Source organism: Malania oleifera, chromosome 1, assembly GCF_029873635.1.
Source record: "Malania oleifera isolate guangnan ecotype guangnan chromosome 1, ASM2987363v1, whole genome shotgun sequence".
Taxonomy (NCBI): domain Eukaryota; kingdom Viridiplantae; phylum Streptophyta; class Magnoliopsida; order Santalales; family Ximeniaceae; genus Malania; species Malania oleifera.
The window spans coordinates 136,407,358-136,432,332 of record NC_080417.1 but is presented as its reverse complement, the minus strand read 5'-3'; the positions used below and the strand labels follow the sequence as shown (position 1 = coordinate 136,432,332).

The 24,975-nt window shown below is 36.0% G+C and overlaps 1 protein-coding gene across 1 annotated transcript; it reads left to right on the top strand.

Moving 5' to 3' along the window:
* Positions 1–4,354: 4,354 nt before the first annotated feature.
* LOC131146218 (nuclear/nucleolar GTPase 2) lies at positions 4,355–24,402 on the top strand. Its single transcript, XM_058095649.1, has 11 exons — positions 4,355–4,940; positions 10,256–10,389; positions 11,013–11,142; positions 11,461–11,621; positions 12,823–12,924; positions 13,047–13,151; positions 13,313–13,441; positions 13,668–13,808; positions 14,930–15,030; positions 22,825–22,882; positions 23,752–24,402. Exons 1-11 carry the CDS (start codon positions 4,709–4,711, stop codon positions 24,052–24,054), a joined length of 1,596 nt encoding a protein of 531 aa, XP_057951632.1. The 5' UTR covers positions 4,355–4,708; the 3' UTR covers positions 24,055–24,402.
* The last annotated feature ends 573 nt before the right edge of the window (positions 24,403–24,975 follow it).

Genomic DNA, 24,975 nt, shown 5'->3' with positions numbered 1-24,975 from the left:
AGAGAGAGAGAGAGAAGGCGGATGAGAGAGAGCGTAGAGAGATTAACGCCTGAGAGATCTCTGGATTGCTTTGAACTGAAGGATCTTTTGATCCTTCAGTAACCTAATATATATAAATAATACATATTATTATAACTTTATAATCTTATATAATATCATACTAATATTATACACACACACACACACACACAACATTTACTATATCCTTATATATACATGTATATAAAGATCTTATTTGTAATGACCCGAAGAATAATGGTATTTAAATAATAAAGAGAGAGGAAAATGGAAATAGTAAAATAGGGCGGCAGCAAACTTCGTCGTCGACGTGGCATTTTGGGCTCGTCGATGAGGGTGTGCTTCGTCAACAAGAAGATACCGAGAGGCTATTTTTTCAACTCTGAATTTCATCGACGAGGAATAGTATTCATCGACGAATTTCAATCTTGACTTCATCGACGAAGTGACGTGACTTGTCGACGAAGGCCAGTGTATAAATAGCCCTAAACTCGATTTTCTCTCAGAAATTTCACGTAGAACACTCACTCTTTCTCTCCTCTTCAGTTTCTCCCCCTTCTCTCTAAGATCTTGGGTCGTATTCTCGCCGATTCAATGATCTGAAGTCACCACGATGCTCCTGGGAAAGTTCTCTACAAACCTACCAGAGTGGATCGTTGGTGGAGCTACTTTAGAATTCATCCCTAGTTTAAGGTAAGACTTTTTATTCAAAATTTTGTCTTTCCATAATTATAGGAAATGTTGTACACGAAGAAATACTGAAGTTTAGTTCTGAAAGATGTTGGTTTTAGGGTGTTGAACAGGGAACCCTGTGAGTGCAGGATGAGTATATTTTATGGGGTTTTCTTCTCAAAAATCAGGTAAGGGAATAAATTAAAGTAGTTACTTTTCTATGGAAATACTATTAAATTACTAGTAGATTTATGTTCAGAAAGCATGTATTACATTTGAATATTATTGAGAAAATGTTTATTTGGGAAAATACTGCTATTATATTGAAATAAATGTATTAGAATGAAATGCCAAAAAATATGATTTCAGTTTGGAATATATGGTATTATTCAGCATTGTGTGGCATGAATATTATTTTATGTGAAAAGTATTATATTAAGGCAATTTTATAGATAAAGTATGTTTTCAAAAAATACGGAATAATGAAGTACATTACGATTTTGCAATACATGATAATTAACATGTTTATTCAGATTATTATTTATGAAATGTTCGGCGCAATGCCGTGATTGATAGCTGACGCAAGGCTGTGTATTATGTATGATTTCGGTGCAAGGCCATATTTATGAAATGTTCGGCACAAGGCCGCAGATGTGAAAGTAATCGGCGCAAGACCGTATGTATTTATGTTATTACAGAATATGCTATCAATCCACTTACGTTAAACTGTATATTATCATATATTATATATTATTAGAACTCGGATGATAGTTCAGTTTAGTTTCAGAAGCACGGTACCGCAGCTATACAGATTAGATTATTATGTTTCAGACTTGTGCTAACCGCCCCTGCAAGTAGAGGGGGTGGGAGATAGATAGTCGATGTGGCTTTCAGTGTAGAGTTGTAGACGTCCACCTAGCAGTTCGGACCAGGGTGTGGCGCGCCCATCGTACTTATAGACATTTTAACTCAGCAGTGGTCGACCAGCCATTGTCGGGTCCCGCCTTCGGGCTGCACAACCAGTCATAAGGGGTAATACATGACATCAACTAGTTATACATCATGGGTAAATTTTCAGTATTATTAGCTATACCAGACAGTTCATGAACAGTACGGTTTATTATAAATATGAAAGTATATGTCTATGTAGTTATGATATGATTAATGTTTTCTAATATGCAAAATGTACTGTATATCTATATTAGTATTAAATATTCAAATTGCCACATAGCTGTATTTAGTTTATTTTCTCTTACTTAGAGGTGTCTCACCCCAGCTTAAATAATTTTCAGAAAACCCAGAAAGACCGGCTGAGCGAGGCCACCGTTTAGTCAGTTGTGCTACCCTGCTAGGAGGGTAAGTTTGAGTTAGGACTAGGAGATTTTGATGTGGGATCCTAGAGATATTTTTGGATATTTTGGAGATTGTGTTTGAGTACAATATTATTGTGGGTTGTAGTTAACTCTGGCATTATTTATTTTATGGTTTGATGGATGTTATCTATATTTACTGCTGCTTAGGTTTCCGTTGTGTATGTTAGGTGTACCCCACTACCCACAGGTTCGGGTTTACTTTGTTGATTATGTTTAATTATATAGTAAAGTAAGCAGGTTGTTACATTATTATATTATTTATTTAATTAATTATGTTTAATAATATTTAATTAACTAATTAATTAATAATAAGTTTAATTAATTTTAATTTTTAAAATTTAATTTAATTTTTTTTTGTAGGATCACTCAAATGCATATTATTTTCTGGGGTGTTACAAGACGCAAGTGAAGATGTTGAAGCAAGATTAAGCCCAAGACCCATGTGGGCCCCACACAACTATGTGGGCCCCATACAATTTTATGCTCCATGGGCCACACAGTTTTGGCCTCTCTTTTGGCACATGTTTGAGCCTCCAATTTAAATTGTAATAGTTTGAGACAACTAAGTATGAGTGTGTGTCTAATAAGTTGGAAAGTATTAATTGTGTTAGGATTTATTGAGAGTGTTTATGTTTTGTCTCCCATGCTTGTGTGGGAGTTGTGAGCATGTTTAAAGTTTTATCTCCCATGCTAGTTTTTATATTCTTCTCATTGTAAGAACTCTAAGGCAGCCAATGTTTTGAGTATCAAAAGAAAACTTCATTGTTGAAGCTTGAAACTTTGACTAATATTGTGATTGTGTAGCATGAGGCTACACCATTCTCGCCGGAGATCAAGTGGTGAGAGACCACTCTATCCAACACCACCATCACCCCCTCCTCCCTCTCTCACCCACACGGCCTCCCCTCTAAACACCCACACAACCTCCTCTCCCTACACCCCTATAGCTACCTTCATCTTGGTGTTTCAAAGCTTGTTCGAAGGACTTCTGGCGTGGTCTAAACTCGTGTTGAACAACACCTAATCATCTAACAATTCTCTTGGGTAAATTTGTTCTTTATCTTGAATCCTTGCTTCAGTGCAATAACCATTGCTCGAAGCCTAGAATTCCATATTAAAGGAGCCCATTTGAATCCTTACATTTCAATATTTTCATATACTAATATTAATCGTTAGAATATTGCATTATTAACGTAGAACTTGCATTCTTGAATTTTGAATTGACATATTTTCGCATAAAACTTGATTCATTGATAAAGGAACACTTGAGACTTAATTTTTGGATAAAATCATACACCTTTTCAAAAATCTTACAACATGTGAATCGTAGCATAATTTATGATGTTTATGTTTGGTCGACTGAATTCTTAAATTAAAGTGTGTACGTGTATGTGCTTGCTTGAGGTTTGATTGTAGGACTATGCTGACCATACCTGTCCTACATCACTTAATAAACAACCCCATTCCAGCTAATTATTGAATACTCATGAGTTGAAATGAGTTGAGACTGGTTGTGCTGACACTTAGCTCGTTTGTAAATCAAGCCTAAAAATCGGGCTCGAGACCCGCTCATTTAGATAATAAATGAGCCCATTATCAAGTCAGGCTCCTAAGCTACTAGTGTTCTTGGTTCGTTTGCAACCCTACTCAAAACCATCACATAGGCGTGAGGGTGTGACCCATTAGTAAGGTTACAAACGAGCTGAGCGGAGCTTTAGTATGCCCAGGCTCAGCTTGGTAGAGTCAAAGTTCGAGCCTGGCTCGGTTCGAGCTCATAAAGTTGGGTTTGAGCTCCGTTCAAGATTAAAAATATTGGCTCGCACACGATATTGGGCTCGGGTTTGTGCTAAAAATTTATAAATGACATAATAATATTAGTTTCATCTACCTATTTTGCTTGAACCAAAATTTGTGTCTTTCTCCTTGAGCAATTGGACTAGTATTGAATTTTTGGGATTTGGGTAAACTTAACGAGTCTATGAACGAGTTCATTGCTAAACTCTTTAACGAGTCTAATAAATTAGCCCATTTGAGCTAGCTATTGAGTCGCTCATGAGCTGAGTTTGGTTGTGCTCACACTCAGATTGCTTACAAATCGAATATAAAAATTGGGTTCGAGACTTATTCATTTAGATAGTAAATGAGTCCAAATGAGTCTTTATCAAGCCAACCATCCGACTCGCTCTCGAGAGACTTGGTATGTTTGTAGCCCTACCCATCCACAAAAATTCTTATGCTGGATTTATTGTAATGTGATTTATATTATGCATGGTTTATATAATAAAATAATCATCAAACGAAATAAAAATTGGAATGAAACTGATGATTTCTATTTCAACAATCCGTTCAGTTTTTAAAATTCCATTGAAGGCCTTGAATCTGTTCGACTTGACCTAGGGCAGCGCGTGGGGCATTTGGGAACTGACTGCTGCTGAGCGCAAGCTTTCCCCTAACTTCTCTCGCTCTCTAAAGCCTCAGCTGCCGTTGTTGCTCTACACTCCGCAGAACGGCCACACGGAGCCGCTCTCGCACTTCTTCGTAGTTTCTCACATTGAGCTCACTCTCTCTCGTCCTCTCCCTCTCCCTCTCGACATAGTTGATATCTTCTGCCTATTTCCTTTGTTGTTTTTGTAAGTCAAGCGAAGATGGTGAAGAAGAAAGAGAAGAAAGTGAACGTCTCGGGAAAGCCGAAGCATTCGCTCGATGTGAATCGAGTAGGAGATGGAATCAAGGATGGTCGAAGTGCGTCCACGGTTCGGCGCCTCAAGATGTACAATTCAAGGCCGAAGCGTGACAGTAAAGGAAAGATTTTGAAGCATGATCTTCAGTCTAAGGAGTTGCCTTCGACACGAATCCAACCCGATCGACGCTGGTTTGGTATGCATTTGATTTTTCAATAAGCAGTCTGACTTAGTTATAGTTTTTTATCGGCTGTCATTTGATAACTTGGTTGAATTGAAGCGTTTTGAATGTGGTGAATTGTATTATATGCATATTTTAATCTCCCATTTGTTTCATTGAGCTCAATTTTTTCGGCAGTATTTAGTGACATGGTTAGTGTGTCTGTAAGTAAAATCTGTTTTAGTTAATGGTTGGGAATTATTCAAACATTAGGGGCATGCCCATGCCTTACATTCGATTCAGTATATTTTAAAATGGGATACTCTCTCCAAAAGAGTAAACAACAACTGTGTGTGACTGCTTGCCTTGTGCATGTTTGATGCGTAATCATCATGTAAATACTAGCAAAAGATTTATTCATAGGGCAGGGTAATGCCTTAGGGAATGATGGAGTATAACTTCTTGATCATATTGATGCCTCCTCATCTTAAGAGTATGAGTTGCATAGAAATCTCTTTAAGGGAGGGTGAGTCGTCATCAATCTTGTAATACTCAATAGCTATTGTAAACATGTTTAGCCTACTTGCCTCCATTGCTAAATGCACGTGTTTATTTTCAAAATGCTTACTGCTTCCATTTAATTTGTATTCAATGCTCATGTTCCACTACTAATGCTACACAGCTCTTCACACGGCGTGAAGTGCTTAGCCTATGAGAACTGGCAACATCATACATGTCAGTTCAAAATAATGACGAATGAAAAGTGAGTTGACAACACATGAAGCAGCCTCGTTCATATTAATCCTCAAGCCAATGTCAAAGGTTTTCTGTCTTAGACAGAACTCTTCTTTTGAGCAAGAAAGATGCACATATCTTAGAAAGATGAAGGAGGTAGTGGAAAAATTTTCTTGATGGTTTGGTATGGTGTACATAATAAGATAAGCACTAGAATCAGAAATTAATAGAGGCTCAACGTTACCTGTGTTTTATATGCAGTCACCCACCCCAAACCTCCCAAAAAACATTTTTCATTGAATCTGTGAAACCCAGAAACCAGTGCTAAAAAGTTAGAATATTGAAATTGTAAGAGACCAATTAAGAGCTTGAACCTAATATTTCCACAAGCCCAGAATACCAAATTGAGAGTATTAGTAGCAGAACAAACTCATTTTTTTGTCATGCTTAATTTACCTTTTACTCTTCTTGAACTAATTCACTCAACATCTGTGGTATATTTGTGCCCCAGGAAACCCTAGCAATACTGGTCACAAACACTCTTACATATTCCGTGACCTTGAAAGACACAATCTTAGCCCTGTGGAAGCTGGTGCTCAAAGATGGTCAATCACTTTTGATTGTTCAGCATGACATGATTTTCTAAAAAATTACGTCTTAGCCTTTTAAAAGGCTCAATCAAGTCGTGCCCAAAACGCATTGGGGCATAGTTTGAAAAGACCAAATTCCAAAAAAGTCAACACATTATACAATGCAGCTTACTTATTTGTTCAAAAGGCATGCCTTTTACACCTTTTTAGTTGAGGCTTGCCAATTTTGAATATGTGAATTTCAAGTTAGATTTGGGTAGAAAATTTTAACCACATGTTTATATGATGTGTGGATCTTTGAAACTCTTGTATGAGTATTTTCCTGGCATGATTCACTTGACGAATTCAAGTTAGGATTCTTAGAATGGGCAAAACGTAGTTTGCAAATTATATTATATTTTTCCATTTTTTTGCAGTTTTCTTAAGATTTTATTATTTTTTTTAAAAATATATAATATATTAACATGTCTTTATCTAAAAATCTCAAAAGGCTTACGCTTCAACACCTTAAGGCTTATGCCTCACCTTACGTATTTGCCTTTCAAAAGATTGATCCATCTTGTTGTAAAAGTTGTTTTGATAGGTGCATCTTAAAAATCTGGCCAAACACACCAATGAAATAAGTAGATAAAATTGTATAGAGCATTTCTTTTATTTCTCTTGAGGGTTACTGGGATAAGAAAAATGAGAAAAATAACACACATGAAAGCAAGTTCTCTTGCTAGAACTCTCAGATACATCACTATACTGAGCCACTACAATAGGTCATAGAACCCAAAAGGGAAGGAAAACAAAAAAAAAAAAGGATGCTAGAAAACATAAATCAACAAAAAAATGAATTGTATTCAACCCTATAGAGTCTTACTCCTAATGACTTGGGTTTACTTGAATGAATCCCTCCTTGCTATTTGGTAGCTATTAGGTCCATGGATGAGTTCAATTCAAAGATAAAACCGTAGCTGTTGCATTCAAATTGTGAATCTAGATCTTATATTGTGTATCAAGAATCTTAATTGAATTGATTTGAATCATAAGGTTCAGCACAACCTCTAAAAATATGTTGTATGGTATATTTATATATCTAAAACAATCTAAGTACATTGAAAATGAAATATATTGATGAAAATTGAATGATCATGTACCCTAATACGCACCCCCCCGGGTACACAGGTACACGGGTGAAAAATATACCTATTTTTTTTAGAAAGTTGAAAAAGTAAAACTAACCCACCTTTGAAATGTCAAAACAGTGAACGTCTCCATATTTAAACACTTCTAGCTTCAAAATAAACTATTCTTGAAGAGATTCATACAAATGGAGACTTTATGGAATTCTTGAATATAGAAAAAGTTTAGGAAGCAAATATTTTGAAAACAATTAAAATGAGAGATAGAATTAGAAAGATAATGTTAATTTTGATTCTAAAGGCCCTTGGGAAATGTTTTAAGGCGTTTTGCATTCAAAAAGTACTGATTTTTTTTTTTTTTAAAATGTAGTTGGATTTGATTCAAAACAATTCATCTGTTGGATTTGGATTGGATGTGAATGCTTACTGAATTGCAAATCATAAGATTCAAAAATCGTGAATTGTATGATTTGAATTGGGAATCTTAAGATTCAAGGGCAATTCTTCCTTATTTTGATTCGCCAACAGATTGGAACCGATAGGCCTGTGAATCAAACTGAATGGTATGCTTTTGACAACTAGGGATAAACCCTCAAGAAACTCAATGCCAGATCCAAGTCATCCAGTCAAACCATAATTTGTAATATTAAATAAAATACATGAAAGAACAAGCAGAAAGGAAAGAAGTCAACTCCTGGAGAAATGGGTCATTGGCAACAAGGACCACAGCATCTCCAACTACCCACAGGTATACCTGTGTTTTGTTGTCAGTGCGAGGCTAAAGCTTCTTCTCTTTTCTGCATTATTTCACTCCCTGAAAGTGATCATTGGCTTAAATGAGTATGGTTGCACAGAGAATGAACCATGTTCGGAGCAAAAATGATCAAATATTTAAGCAGGAACTTTTAAAAATAAAAAGTCAGTCATTCTTTGTGGAGTTACACACATGCCCAAAACAAAAGCCATCAAGAAAATCAAATCACAGCATTACCGAAACAAGCCAAACCCAAACCATCATATTATAAATAAAGCAAACAATACAAGTGCAGATCCAGAATGTCAGAATTTGATTGTTCAAGCTACTGCATGTTTAAATACTTTGCATCCAAGATAAAGTTCAGTGGAAAAAGCTTACCTAGAAAGAGGGCCTAAAGAGGGATTTTCTGGCTAATTTTACTTTTTTATTTTCACTCTATTTTTTATTTTTTTTATTTTGTTTTTCTGTTTTATATTTGAGGATTTTGTATCCTTGTTTCCTTGCCAAGATTTAATCTTTTTCCTCTCTTAATCTATCTTTTTTTTTTTTATTAAAAAAAATGCTGAAAAGAAAAAATTATTCATGCAATTCTGAGGTTAAAAACCACTGCAGCATACCAAAATCTTGTTTCTGCATTACATCTCTCAGTATCTATGTTCTTGTGACAATTCATTGTTGGGTGTACATTGGCTTGCAGCTCTGCTAAGCCTAGAAACCATCCAATTCAAAAAAGTTAAGGTTGGAAAACAGCTTGAAGTCGGCATAAATTCACACACACAATGAATCTACTAAGCTCTCTGAATCTAGTGTTTTTTGCAACATTTTCAACAAAGAACTAATCACAGTACAGAGCAAAGCAGAGCAAGACTAAATTTAATTAATCATTTTAAACTAAATCATTTTATATTCAAGTGATTTAAATAGCAAAAATAAAAGTTAAATAGTTTCTATTCAAGTCAATTTAAAAGGAAGTAGGAATTAAACTGATAAAAACACTAGGAAAATTACCTGAGATTGAATGACTAGTTGACTTACTATTTTTTTATAAATGAACCCGTAAATCCCTTTGTACTGCTGACAAATTTTGAATGCAGCTCACAAATCGACAAGGAAGAGTTGATAGAAACCCTAACTGCCCAGAGAGAGAGAGAGAGACTGCAGAGAGTAACTGGTGCAGGTGAACTGAGCTTCAGCTATGGAGAACGAGGTTGTGACCTGGGGAATGGAAGCTTCAGCTGTGGTGACCTGCAGGATGTGCTTTTGCCATGATCAACCATTTTAGTGTGTCAACTATGAGGGATTCTGAGAGTGTTGGTGTGTGGGGTTTGATCCATATCTGGGCTTGAAATTCATGGGTGTGGATAATTTGAAATGCACACATTTAGAGTTTTAAAATTCATGTGTATTTTACTCCGAATTCAGTTTGAAATTCATGAATGCGTTGGTAATTTGAAACCCATGGATTTAGAGTTTAAAGTTCATTACTATTTAACTCAAATTCAAATTCACCTGTTTGTCGTTAAACACAAATCATGAATCGGTTATTTAGACTTTCCAAATTCAAATATTTCCCAGATCAATTAAGTATTTGTGAATTTTAGTATGGGAGACAAGACTGAACAGTGCTATCTCTTGTTGTCCAAAACTTGCATGTAGCTGCATTAAACCTGTTCTTGGTTTGATGGACACAAAAGAAAATATGAATTCAAGTTACAAATAATTGTTTTGTTCTATCAATTTAGCAGTTTCCTGTTTAATATGAGTTGATAACGCCTACATCTTTAAGAGGCAGAAATCATCAGAAGTTATGTTTTAATGAAAGCCATTACTTAAGATAAGTTTGATTGAGGACTTTTTAATTTTATTTTTTATTTGTTTTGCCAATATTCTTATCTTCAGAAATGAATGGGACATCACTTCTCTCTCTCACTGTGTAATCAAGGATTTTTTTTTTTTTTTTGGGGTGGGTGGGGTGGGTGGGTAGGTTTTCAGTGGAGGTGAAATAGAGAGGACAATTGCTTGTTTGCACCTGCATCTTACATGTAATTTGAAACAAAATATCAGAATTGTTCTGTTTTTCTGTTCTGTAAGAGGAGATAATTGATTTGCAATTTTAATATATATTTTCTGTGAATGTTGTAGGGAATACTCGAGTTGTGAATCAGAAGGAGCTTGAATTCTTCCGTGAGGAACTCCAAACCCGGATGTCAAGCAACTACAATGTCATCTTGAAGGAAAAGAAACTGCCCATGTCCCTGTTAAATGACCACCAGAAGGTATGATGTGTTTGGAAAATAGAAGCTCCTCCATTTAGAATAGGAACAGGATATTATTTACGCTGTTATTCTATCTTTACCTTCTGGAAAAAATACCGTCATTGCAAAAAATAAATGAACGGCTGTCAATTTGCAAATCTATTATGCATCCTTATTTTTAGTTTACTAAAGCCACCTGATTTGTTGTAGACAATCAAGTGGGTTGCTTTCTTGAGACTACTCCTGGGTGAATTGTTCCAAATGTGGCATGATTACTATGCTTTACATTCTGGCTTATGGATGCACATTGATATGGTTTGGAAATGGTCCACAGACTCACCATTGGGAATCCTAGTATTTTTCCCCCAATTGTATGTGGTACTACTATTGATGTGGTTTTGGATTTGGAAATGGTCCATGAAATCCCCCTTTTGAAAGCTGAAATTATTGATTTGAATATTTATCAGTTGGTTCTAAAAAGTAAAGTTTGCAAGATTCTATTGGAGCTTTGTAGTCAACTTGCATGTTCTCTTATTTTGAAAATATTATGGTATTTGCAAATTGCAATTTATATATATATATATATATATTAATGAAGTTGCTAATTTTGATCCCTTCTATTTTGTTTTGTTTTTTTAATCTAGCAAGCAAGAGTTCATCTTCTTGATACCGAACCTTTTGAGGATGCATTTGGACCTAAGAAGAAGAGGAAGCGTCCAAAGCTCATGGCATTAGATTATGAGTCATTAGTAAAGAAAGCTGATGGTTCTCAGGGTATATAAACTTCTCTTTTTTGTTTTCTTGTTTTTCTGTTTTTATATTTTATGCTTTAGAATAAAAACAGCCTTGTGCTTTTTATTTTTTCTTTTTTATTTGTAATATTTATATTTATTTTATGCTCCTGTTCACACTTTCAAACACTTTACACATAACAAATAATGTAAAATGAAGGCAAAGTTGTTTGCTTGCGTTGTGTTGATGCCTGACTCTGTGCACTGGAAGATAATTTTTTTCTGAATTTAATGTGATTGGTGCATCGTTTAGGCTCACAATAGTTACATACATCATGGTTTATGTTTCTCAACTCTGTAGATGCCTTCGAACAAATGCATAATGCTAGTGCTTCTGCTGAAGGAAGTGAAGGAGATGGTTTCAGGGAGTTGGTTCGGCATACAATGTTTGAGAAGGGTCAAAGTAAACGTATATGGGGTGAGCTCTACAAAGTGATAGATTCTTCAGATGTTGTTGTCCAGGTCAGTGTTTATGTAATTTGCTACATGTGAGTACTAAGATATGACAATAATGTTTTATTTTCTTTTCATTCATGTGTATATTAGCTTAATTGTTCATTTACCATATAAAACTTACTGTTTACTGCTCTTCTGACTGTTACATAAATATGATACTAAGATGTGCATTAGTTGAATCTTACATAATATAATGAATGATTGGTGTCTTGGCTATTCCTGTATAAGGATAATGGGATATACCACGTGTCTTGCTTGCAAATTTCATCCAGTTTAGATTATATGAGGTCTTCTAATCATCTACCTTGACTTTAGTTTTGATGGTTGGAAACTGAGTTATTGAATCATAAGAGGAATTAACTGAATGGTTGATAGAATCTGATGTGAGTACTCTTGACTTTTTGCGGTTCGCACCATCTACATGGTCATGTGACTGGATTGTCTGGTATGCCATTGATGATTTTGACTGAATTTGAGGACTGCACCCCCCTTTCCCCCCAAAGAATTGTCAATTCAAATTGTGAATTGAAATCCTAATTTTGTTAATTGAGAATTGAATTGTAGGATTTACCACAAAGTCTAAAAAACAGTTGCAAGTTACATGTGTATATGTAAGACAAGCAAAATAAGTTAAAAAGATTATATATATTGATGAACATTGACAGATATTGTGCCTTCATATAGGACATGCCTATCTAACATATGAAAAGTACTTCATCTTTTAGAAAATAAAAAAGTAAAATTGACTCACCTTTGAAATATCAAAGCTTCAAAAAATAGTCTTACCCAAACACTTCTTGCTTTCAGATAAACCATTATTGAATAACAAATCAATATTTAATGGGATTTTCAAACTCTTCGGAAAAAATAATTTTAGGTCAATTCAAAAGAGAGATTATAGTTGGTGAATCTTTTAATTTAGAGGTCCTTGGAGAAGGCTTTATGGTTTTATTTTATTTATTTTTATTAAAACTGATGAATTTTTGGTTTTTTAAATACTTGAGTTAGACTGAACCAATTTTGCCTGGGTCCGACATGACGTTTTAAAGAATTGTGGATTGTACAAGTCATGTTTGATTCACACATACTTCAATTCACCTTGTTGATTTGAATCGACGGAGTAGTGAATCAAATTGAATTGTATGATTTTGACATCTATACTCCCGTTTTTCTCCACACTTAATTATTACTCATCTATCCATTACAGGTACTAGATGCAAGGGACCCACTGGGTACACGTTGCTACCATTTAGAGAAGCATTTGAAGGAGCATTGCAAGCATAAACACATGGTTTTTTTGTTAAACAAGGTTCATTCCCTTTTTCATCTTGGAAACTCTATGAGATAATAAAGGAATTAAGGAATTCACTTTTTTGTTCCATGATTTTCCCTGCAAAGCTGCTTGAATTTGTTAATGCCTTCTTTGTGCAGTGTGATTTGGTTCCTGCTTGGGCTACAAAAGGGTGGCTTAGAGTGTTATCAAAGGAATATCCTACGCTAGCATTCCATGCAAGCATCAACAAGTCCTTTGGCAAGGTATCTTTAGTATGTGCTAGTATAATTATTGAATATAAATTACAGGTTCATAAACATGCAAAACTTTTGGAATCTGTTTGAGCAATAAAATTTAGAAGCTGTGTGCATTGTGGCTTTTAGTTATAATATTCTACATCTTAATCACATTTTTTTGCTTGCAGGGTTCACTTTTATCAGTATTGAGACAATTTTCTCGTTTAAAGAGTGACAAGCAAGCAATATCTGTGGGATTCATTGGTTATCCCAATGTTGGAAAGTCGTCTGTTATTAACACACTTCGTACAAAGAATGTAATGTTGCTTCTCCTTTTTGCTTCGTTTGATGTTGCAGTACCTGCTGCACTATAAACTAGGTTTATTTTAGATCTATGAGTTGTTGCTTGCTTAACCAAATAATAAATAAATCAATCAGTAAATAAAATTCTGTAAATGGTTGTTTTCTTGTTGTATTTACTATTTAGATGATGAGTTGTTCATTTAGCTGATATGTTTCTCCTTTTTTTTTCCCCTCCTCAAGGTTTGCAAGGTTGCCCCCATTCCAGGAGAGACTAAAGTCTGGCAGTATATAACACTGACAAAGAGGATCTTCTTGATTGACTGCCCTGGAGTTGTTTATCATAACAATGATTCTGAAACAGATATTGTGCTGAAGGGTGTGGTATGTATCTGGTTTGGGTTGTGCATCTGTTCACAATGAATTTTATGTGTTATTTATTTCGATACTTCTATGATTTGCTGTATAAGTATTATTTGGTAAACATTAATGTGCCATATCTTGATAAGTTAGCTGAATAGCATTTTCTTTTTGGTGCTTGATGAATAGCTAATTAGTTACTCATGTAAAAATGTAATTATTTGAATAACCTGGTGTGTGCCAGCTTTCCTTTGTTTTGGAGTTATGAAAATAGTAAATTGAATAGCTGGTAATTAGATAATGTGGTTATCTCAAATTTGCATCCTGGACATTTTGCCCTGTTATTGGGAATTTGGTGTTCAAAAAATGTCTTCAATCTGTTTGCCATTAAATAAAGTTGGTAATGTATCACCAGTTGATGTTGATTCAACTAGGTCAAAATTTTATTGCTTCCAAATGTCAGTATTTTAGTTCTTCAAAAGGTCAAAGTCCTTGGAGTAACTATGCTTACTAAATAGTAAAGTTTATTTGAGTGGGTAAAAAAAATCTCATTTCTTTTAAATTTTAGTGGTCTTGTTCTTCAAAAATTCGATATCTTTGGAATAACTACCCTTGCTAAATATGAGGCATTATAAATGTATACTGTTCAGCTAATATTTCCTTGATGTTTTGTGTCTGGGATGTCTTTGAATATCAGAACTCTTAATAATTTTTTGGTGTTTTTTTCGGTATGAATGGGGCTTTCTCCACTACTAATGCCAACATTATGGTGATCACAGGCTTTACATTTTGAGAAGTTCTGTCTGCTTAAGTAAAGTTTCTTTATCAATTAACTCAAATAACCTTCCTTTTCTGAAATCCTCTCTCTCAAATTAATATTATCACTATAATTTTATTATGCTTGGAACATACCTTGTGTTTGGTTATCATCTCTCTCTGTATTGAGTGCACACTTGCTGCACCTTTGAGATTTGTTTTATATTTCTACAAATTCTATCTTATCATTTATCATTTGAAGTGAAGTTTTATTGCTTATTTTTAAGTTGATTGTAGGAGTTTCCATGCATAGATGCATCATTCTGTTACGCTAGTGTGATCTACTCGGATCTATTCACATTGGTGACAAAGTGCCTGCTTGTTTTCAGGTACGTGTTGCAAATTTGCAGGATGCTGCTGAACACATAGGAGAAGTTCTAAAGCGTGTGAAGAAGGAGCACCTCAAAAGAGCATACAAGATAAAAGACTGGTATGCTAGTTTGTAAATTATAGAGGTCCACGGGATTGATCTCCTGGAAAGAAACAAGATATGAAAAAAATTCTCATTGTTGGGATACAAAAATTTCCTGGTTTATCTTTGCTGCTTGTTTTTTATCTGCCTCTGCAGAAAGCCTTTTTAAATAACCTTCTTCCACTTTTATTTTAAGCAAGCAAGTTAATGACTCTGTGATAATAATGAACAAATAAGGTGAGACAGGCTCTCTATGTCTCAACTCCTAACCCTTTCGAACTTTTAAAACCTTCAGGAGTTCTGTACTCCTGTCTTATCAAAACTAAGAATCTGACAGTAGTTATGCAGAATTTGATCAACTTTCTCTACCTATTAACATATCCTGTTCTATCCAGTACGTATAATAGACAGTCCCAATTAACATTGTCGTAAGCTTTTTCAATATCCATTTTGCGGAGAAAACGTGACTCTTTTCTTCTAAGTCTTGAATCCACACCCTAATTTGTCACTGAGATCATGTTCCTCACAACCATTTTGAGTCTTAAGGCTCTTGCCTAAAAGTTTACAAACACTGCCCACCGGTTTAATGGGCCTAAAATTCCTTAGTGGGATTAAGGTAATGACTGTCGCATTCTGACTTTTTCCCCCTGTTAAAGTAATCCCTGAAAAATAGCCATAACCTTATTCCTTAAGGTACTCCAGCAACTCTTGAAGAAGGCTATGGACATACCATCCCTTCCTAGAATTTTGCCCCTATTGCAAGTGTCAAGAACTGCTACCACCTGTTCTTCAAGAAAACTCCTTTCTAGCTAAGAGCTATCCTCCTCACTAAATGAAGCAAAATATATAATAAAGTTTGGGCTTCCATCAGGACAATTTGGACAAAGATATGAGAAGTTCACCCACCTCTTGTTCAGGGAAAGCCATTTTCAGTGAAGAGCTATCCTCTTCAGTAATTGAGGCAAAATATAGATAATCAAGTTTTAGCCTCCAAGAGTGGACTATTTGTACAAGTACTGATGGAACTTCACTGTGTCTCATCCTTGCTGTAATTCACTCAATCAATGCTGATTAATTTTTTCTGTGCAAGTTTACAAATCTATGAAAAAATTTGGTATTATTATCTTCAGCTGTCAGCCAGAGGGCCCTGGATTTCTGCCTCTAAGAAATTCCTTATTTAATTAACAAATTCCATATTTCTTCTTTGAGTCTATCCCTAGTAGCTTTATCTTCTAACAAGATGGTTCCATCCTGTATAGCCAGCTCTTTTATCTCTTGCCAGGTCTGAGACAGCCTCACATCCACCCTGCCAAACTTCTTGTGTTCCATGCCAGCTGTTGACCTGGAGAGCCTTTGGCAACATAACTTTCCACTATCATTTGATCAAAACCCCCCAAGTTCCCTTTTTCAGTCATATTCTCAAAATGAAAAGAACATGTCCCTCTAGCCCAGCCCCCAGAGTCTAAAAGGATAGGAATATGATCACAGCAGGATGTGGGCCTTTTTTTTAATGGTTTAAAACCTTAATGTGAAGAAAGATGAGATCAATCTTCTGGGCGAGGTGATAAATTGTGATCATCTTGCTGGGTTATACTCTCACTGTGTATCTTGTGTTGCTGCTTTGTGCTCTTTGCTTTATGTTCAGCCCCCATTTGAAACATCTTAAAAAATAAGTACTTATTGTGATACTTGTGTCAATAATTTATGTTTGGTTTACACTTTAAGTACATATTTCCATAAATACTTTTACGAACTTATAGGAAAATAAGTATTTTTTGAAAAAGAGTATTTTTATAAACATACTTATTTAAAAAATTTCTTATAATGAGTAATCCTAGACCACTTTTAAATAAGCACTTTTTCAGATAAGTACTTTTCTTAGGAAGAACTACTGTTCTGTTATCTCTATGGATCATGCCTACCATGTGTCATAGACCCCTGCTGTAGGTTTGGAAGGAGTTCCCATTTTGTGGTGGAAGGAATTAGTATAGAAAGATTTAACAGTGAGGTTGACTCAAAAGGGGAGTGTACTTTACCCAGACAAACTTTTTGAAGGAAAAGAAGATTAATGAAAAAGATATAGAACTCAAGCGCTTCTTGATAAGATGGGCATGGGGCTCTCTACTCAGAGGGCAAGCAACGAGGTGGGATTAAGGTAAGAGCAAGACCCAAAAAAATTTAGAGAGTTTTGGCAAATATAAAGTGCTGTATAAACTATGATGAGAAGAATTTGTGAGGGGCTTCTTGAATTTGTTGTTGTTGTTTTATTTTATTTTTATTTATTTATTTATTTATTTTTCTTATTTTGATATTTTGTTTTTTCAGCTTTGTGGATTTATCCTCCTTTAGCCTGTCCTACTTTCTTCTAATTTCTCAATAAACTTTATTTTACTACGAAGAAAGCCCAGTATATTGTTCATAAGGTTTGAAAAGAGACTTGTGGGGTGGAAAAGGCTGAGATTCAGGCTTACTCATTAAAAGGACCTTGTCTGGCTTGCCCACTCACGCTATGCCCTTGATTATAATCCCTGCTGGGGTATCTAGAGGACTAGAGAAGCTGCTGAGGGTCTACTTTGGAGGATAGATGAAGAAGAAAGAAAGGAAGGTCCACTTTGTGGAGCAGGCCACTGCTTGATCTCCTATCAGTATGGGGAGTTTGTTTTGAAGGACTTGCAATGCTTCAATAGAGCTCTTGCAAAGTGGTTGTGAGGATGTGTCATAGAAGATGAGAGGCTTTGGAAGAGGGTGGTTTTGATAACTAATGAATATAGTCAGGCTGAAGGTTTGATGTGCTGAAGAAGTATTCATTCCTTGTGGGGTTGGCCTCTGGAAGGGTTTTATGGAAGAGTTGCATTTTTTTATATATAATATACTTATTGGCTTTGTAGGTGGTAATGGTAATAGGATCTGGTTTTGGCTTGATGATTGGTTTGGAGATTTAACTTTGAAGGAATTTTTTCCTGCTCTTTTCTGTATTTCCTGAAATAAAAATTTTTGGTGTCAAATATGGCATTGTGAGGTGTCACGGCCCCACATTGAATTTTTAATAGGGAGATCTTGGGCTCCAACTAAGTGAGGTGCCTTTTATAGGACAAACCTGTTAGGCTAGTGGGCCAAAGCGGACAATACCTTACCGGAGTTGGGCCCAGGACTGTTACAATTGGTATCAGAGCCTTTATCTGCCTTGTGGGGGTACTATCATGTGAGTGAATCCCGCACAAATATGTAAACCACTTTGATGAGGATGTCAAAGATCGGACGCGACAGCCTATCGTGGTCTCACATCGGATGTGTACTAAGGAGATCATGCTGACAAGGATGTCAGAAATCGGACGGGAGAACTTGTTACGAACTCATATTGAAAGTGTACTAGGGAAAATCATGCTAGCGAGGATGTTAGAGATTGGACAAGAGAGTCTATCACAGTCCCACATCGGATGTGTACTAGAGAGATCTTGAGCTTATAAGGAGGGTTTGGGCTCCAACTAAGTGAGACACTTTTATAGGACAAACCCATGAGGCCAGTGGCCCAAAGCGGACAATACCTCACCAGAGTTGGGCCTAGGACTGTTACTTGTGGGTATAATGGTGTGGTGTGTGATCTGAGTTTCAGAAGAGTGCAGGACTATGGAGCAGGTCACCAACCTTTTGAGCATGTTCCACAGCACCAGTATCTTTACTAACAGGAAAGATAGCATTAGGTGGTTGGGTGGTAAAAACTCAAAAATTTGGGTGAGGTCGTATCACAGCTTGATCAGCAACAGAAGGGTGAAACAATTCCCTTGGGAGGCCATTTGGAGACCTAGAACTCCTAAAAGGGTTTACCTCGTCATTGAGGAAGTCAGGAAGTTGCCTGGGAACTACTCTTACTGGAGTAGGGGTTAGCCATGTTGACTGGTATTTCTAACCTTAAAGAGATTGTGAAATTCTAACCTTACTGGAGTAGGAGTTTATTACTGCTGTAATGCTAGGTAATTGTGTAGTCTGTTGTGCCTGCAGTTTGGTATTGCTGTTGCATGGATCATGTCTTACAGTGCTTCAGATCTTCTGAGTAGTTGGAATCTGAGGGGTCTTGAGCAAAAGCAAAAGAAGATGTGAGAGCTCTGTTGTGCTGTTGTATTTTTGAAAATGATGGTTTCGTTAACAATTTACAACGTAGGAAATGCCTACTCCTGTGTAGGAAATTCCCAAGGACTTGGAATTTCAAGATCTTTCTGATAAAATGTATGGTTTCGTAAACAATTTACAACGTAGGAAATGCCTACTCCTGTGGAGGAAATTCCCAAGAAGGACTTAGAATTTCAAGATCTTTCGGATAAAATGGGTGGTTTCGTTAACAATTTACGACGTCGGAAATGCCTACTCCTATGGAGGAAATTCCCAAGGATTTAGAATTTCAAGATCTTTCCGATAAAATGGATATGCCTACTCCCGTGGAGGAAATTCCCAAGGAAGACTTAGAATTTTAAGATCTTTTTGATAAAATGGATGGTTTCGTTAACAATTTACAACGTCGGAAATGCCTACTCCTGTGGAGGAAATTCCCAAGGACTTAGAAGTTCAAGATCTTTCTGATAAAATGGATGGTTTCATTAACAATTTACAACATAGGAAATGCCTACTCCCATGGAGGAAATTCCCAAGAAGGACTTTGAATTTCAAGATCTTTCTAATAAAATGGATATGCCTACTCCCGTGGAGGAAATTCCCAAGAAGGACTTAGAATTTTAAAATCTTTCTAATAAAATGGATGGTTTTGTTAACAATTTACAATGTTGGAAATGCCTACTCCCGTGGAGGAAATTCCCAAGAAGGACTTAGAATTTCAAGATCTTTCCGATAAAATGGATGGTTTCATTAACAATTTACAATGTAGGAAATGCCTACTCCCGTGGAGGAAATTCCCAAGAAGGACTTAGAATTTCAAGATCTTTCCGATAAAATGGATTTAAAGTTAAGTGATATTGGGGGAAATGAAGTTAGCTTGGATGGTAGCAAAAATATGTAAATTGAAGGGTCAAAGGGAATTAGCAAATTTGAATAGCTTGGTAAATTATGATGGAAAGGGTTTGAAAAGGGGTTTCCTTGGTTAATTTTGTCTAGTTTCATGCTGTGATCTTCTGTTTTTTTATTGTTTTTTTATTTTTTATTTTTGATGGACTTCTTGTCCCCGTATGTTAGCATTCTTTTTTCTTTTAACTAATATACTTTCTTTTATTATGAAACATGAAAGTTAGTGCTGTTGTATCTTGTTTGGATAAATTGGGAAGGGGAGAAATAAGAGAGGTTTTGTGGGGGAAGAATTCTCCATTCACAAGCTGAATGACAACTTTTTTGCATATTCTTTTTCTGGAGCTCTGAAAACTTTATATCAGGTCTTTACTCTTGGCTCAATTTTCTTGGTCTCTAATTTTTCTATGGTCGTTCTTTAGTCTTTGTTCATGGGTTGGTACCCCCATTAGTGTGCTTTAATGCTACAACTTATAAAAAAAACTTATTGCTTGTTTGTAATGGCTTCAGCTGGTTTAGTAGACTAGGTTTAATGCCATAATCATGACATTAAACCTAGTCTACTAAACCTATGGGTTTGAACCTAGTCTGTAACGACCTACTTAATTTTCACACATTTTTTTTTATAATAAAAATCAGCAGATCATGCTCAACCTGAACCTGTGGGTACCAAGGGCATATCAGAAAATAGTACGGAAGCTTAAGCAACAGGAAACATAAAATCATAAATAACCCATAATACCATATACAATACCATCTATCACAATACCAGAGTTACTACATCCATTACATTTATATTCACATCCTAAAAAGAAAGTTCTAAGGACATTTCTCACAAAATCCAACCGTCCTCACCAAAACTTACCCTTCAGAGAGGGCAGATCAACAGTACTATCTCAGCGGAGCTTTATCCGCTCTCCTATCAGTGACTCCTGTAAATTTCATGTAATTCGGGGTGAGACACCTCTCAGTAAAAGAAATAAACTAATACTAATATGTGGCAACATGAGTATTTCCGTGTTCTATATAAAATCATACATAAACATATCAATATAACTGTCTATATCATATATGGGAAACATATATTCTCACATCATGGCAGAACATACAAGATTTTCATAAACATAATTCATCTCATATAATATAATACAAAAACAACAATGGTAGGTTAGCTAACTGTTGTCATGTATTACTCCTACATGACTGGATTGTGTGGTTTGAAGGCAGGACCTGACAATGGTTGGCCGATCACTGTCAAGTCAAAAGTATAGTCTGTAAGTTCGATGGGTCTGCTAGACTTGGTCCGTACACCAGGGGCGCTCATACTCCTTAAAATCACATCGACCATCCAACCTCACGCCACTCCGTTCAGTAAGGTTAACACAAATATCATGATGAATCATGAACACATAGCATCGGTACAGTGCAAATGCTAACTTAGACCAAGCCAACCAAGTTCTGATAACATATAGCATATAATCAAACTCTGATACATGGATATTTCATACTAACAATTGTCATGTTTATCATCACATCATTTTGCGTATTCATATATATCATAAAAATCATCGGCTTGTACGCCGGTATTTCATATTTTACCATAGCTCGGCCTGTACGCCGACAAATCATATCCATAGTTTGGCCCGTACGCTGGCAAATCATATCCATAGCTCGACCCGTATGCCAGAAAATCATATCCATAGTACGGCCCGTACGCCGGCAAATCATATCCATAGTACGGCTCGTACGCTGGCAAATCATAGCCTTATTTATGTCATATTCTCAGAAAACAGTACTTCATTATAAATTTTACTCATGTCACACTAAATAGGTTTTATACATATTTAAACATATCATCTTTTACAGCAGTATTTCCCAAACATAAAGCATATATAAATATATTTATTTTTTTGAAATCAGATGCTGTAATAACATACATACATTTACATAAAATAACTAGTTTAGTTTATCCCTTACCTGAGTCCTGAAAAACCCTTAAAATAAACAGTCCTGCACCTGCAGGGTTTCCCGTTCAATACCCTGAAAATGACATTCCTCAGAACTAAATTTCAGTATTTTTACGCGTACTACGCTTTCTTCAACTGTCAAATAGCCAAATACCGAGTAGAAAGTCTTTCCTTGAATCTGGGATGAATTTCAAACTCGTCCCACCAACGATCCGCTCCAGCAGATTTGTAGAGAATTTTCTCAGGAGCATCGTGTGGTGGCTTCAGTTCGTCGATCCGGTGAGAAATGGAGCCGAGATCGAAGAGAGAAGGGGAGGGGAACATTTTAAAGAGCGAGAAGTTTCTACGCTGAAATTTCGGCCAAAAATGAGGTTTTTACCCATTTATACACTGACCTTGGTCGACGAGCCACGTCACCTCGTCGACGAGGTCATGAAGACAATTCGTCGACGAACTCTCCCCTCGTCGACAAAATTCAGAATCACCCAAAACCTCTCTTAGTATTTTCTCGTCGACGAATCACACCCTCGTCGACGAGCCCAAGTACCACCTCGTCGACGAGGACCTATTGTGCCCCCTTTTTAATTTTCCTTTTCTCTTTTCCTTTTATTATTTAAATATTATAAATTCTTTGGGTCACTACATAGTCTACTAAACCTAGTCTATTAAACCATTGTGTGTATGTGTTGTGAAGGGGGTTGCTGCCTTTTTATTTTCGTCTGGGGACTCCTGCTCCTTAAATTTTTTTTTTTTTCAGTATTTAAATGTCTAATATATTAATATAAAATTGAGTAGGACTTTTAAGTAACTTGCCTTAATGTGGTTTTGGTATCAGGGATGATGAAAATGACTTTCTTGTTCAGCTATGCAAGTTGTCTGGAAAACTGTTGAAGGTATATTTCTCTTCCTTAATGGTTGACATGTTGAGTAATGGTTCTGAATCCTTCCTTTTGTTAATGTGAACTGAAATGACCTGTGTTTTGGTTGAGAGACCAGAATCCACTTAGCTGTACTGGCTGTGGGGCAGTGGGCCCTTTTTTTAGAATAATAGAAAATAAAAATAGGGGATATACATAATTTAAACAAACAACGGTACTTATCTAAAATGTAATTATTAGGGATAATATTTGAATATTACAACATGCCCCAGCTAAATGTGGAAATTAAGGTGGATAATGAGAGGGGATAAACACACATAAAAATATCACCTGCCATGGAATGCTCCTCTGCCACATTGGGGGTCTGGGAAGAGCAATATGAAGGTAGCCTTACCTCCAAATTTTGGAATGACTGTGAGATGGGGTATTGATAAAAAATGAGTGGTGAGATGGGATTGAAAAAAGCCGAAAGGAGTGCACAGATGTAAGAGAATTATGCTGGGTCAGGCTAAAATTTTCATGGAAACTGATAAGTTGCTCGACCAGCAAGTAGTACAAAACGATTTGAAAATGCATTATTTTGCTGAATATCGATGCTGGATGTTTATAGCTTGGTCATCTGGCCCAAAATAGGGCGGACAAGGGTTTTGGATGATTTCAGTGTCTGAATAGGGAGAAATATTGTTAAGGAAAGCTGACAGGCCATCACTTCTCTCAAATTTTTAGTTCTCTAATCAACAAAGCTATATTGGTTCAAAATTTAAAAACAAAAAACTGTTTTGCCTTCTGTTTCCTTGTGGCTGGTTGAAGGAAGTTGCAAATATATATCATGGTTGATGTAGTTTCCTGAAGTGTGTTATGTTTCTTTCAAATGTTGTGTGTAGGGTGGGGAACCCGACTTGATGACTGCTGCAAAGATGGTGCTTCATGACTGGCAGAGGGGCAGGATACCATTCTTTGTGCCACCGCCACGGCAAGAAGAAGAATCAGCAGAGGAACCTACTCCTACTGTCTCAAGTGCAGAGGCAGGAGCAGTGGATAGTAATCAGGAATCAGCTGCTAGAAGAGCTATTGCAAATGTCATTTCATCCCAGCAGCTAATGAATGTTCCTGTTCAGAAAGATCTCTTCAACGAGAATGAGTTGGAGGGTGAGACATCTGATCACCCTCCATCCATGGACTCCTAATTTTTCTTTGAGAGAAAGAGAGAGAGAGAGGGATAGAGAGAGAGGATCCAAATCATTTTATGTTATTTGAGGTCATAGTTTTAAGTTGTATTTTTAAAAAAAATTTAATTTTAATTTAATTTCACCAGCTGGCATTGTACGTGGAGATTGTGAGTGAAGAGAAACATTTTTGGTGAGGTCTATACTATGTAGATCAGAATTAGAGTGAAATAGTCTCGTGGGGCTGCTGAATTTTACGCAGTCTCTGCAGATGCTTCACTTGTAATAATAATGAGGCTTAACTAAAGAGGAAGATAAAGATGAATGAGTGGAAATAAAATTACATGAGGAAAAGCATTGCTCTGGAAACAGTGGGTCATTCTTTTTAAGTACGCACCTGTTGTCTGCCCTAATTAATCACCCTAATGTATTTACCCATTCTAACTACGTTGAAGCTAGCTTTCTCATTCAATAGTTTGGCTATCCATCTCCACTTAGTTATGTGTTGCAACAACGAGCACTGCACCTAACAAAATGCATAATTCAAGAATAATATCAAAATTTGTTCGTCTTGTATTTGGGATAGATTTTGTATTTGAGTTTGTGGATTTGACTATAATATTAGTATAAAATTATTTAAAGTTTTTTCAAAACTTTTCAAATCCAAATTCAAAATTTGACATGGTTGCAAATATTGAGTTAAACTTGTTCAAGGTATTCTGCTTGCCTGTAACTGTTTATCTCGTGTGCTTGGGATAGGTTTTCATCATGTAAATATTAATGTAGGGTTATTTTTTACTAGTTGTGTCTTTGTATACCAAATAAGATAGTATGACTTTTCGGTCACTTTGATGTTTCCTAGTGTTGGAGTGGGAATAGCCTAGAAAGTTCTTTAGGGAAGTGTGAGTGCTCCTCAGTCATTGTAAAATTCACTAGTTATTG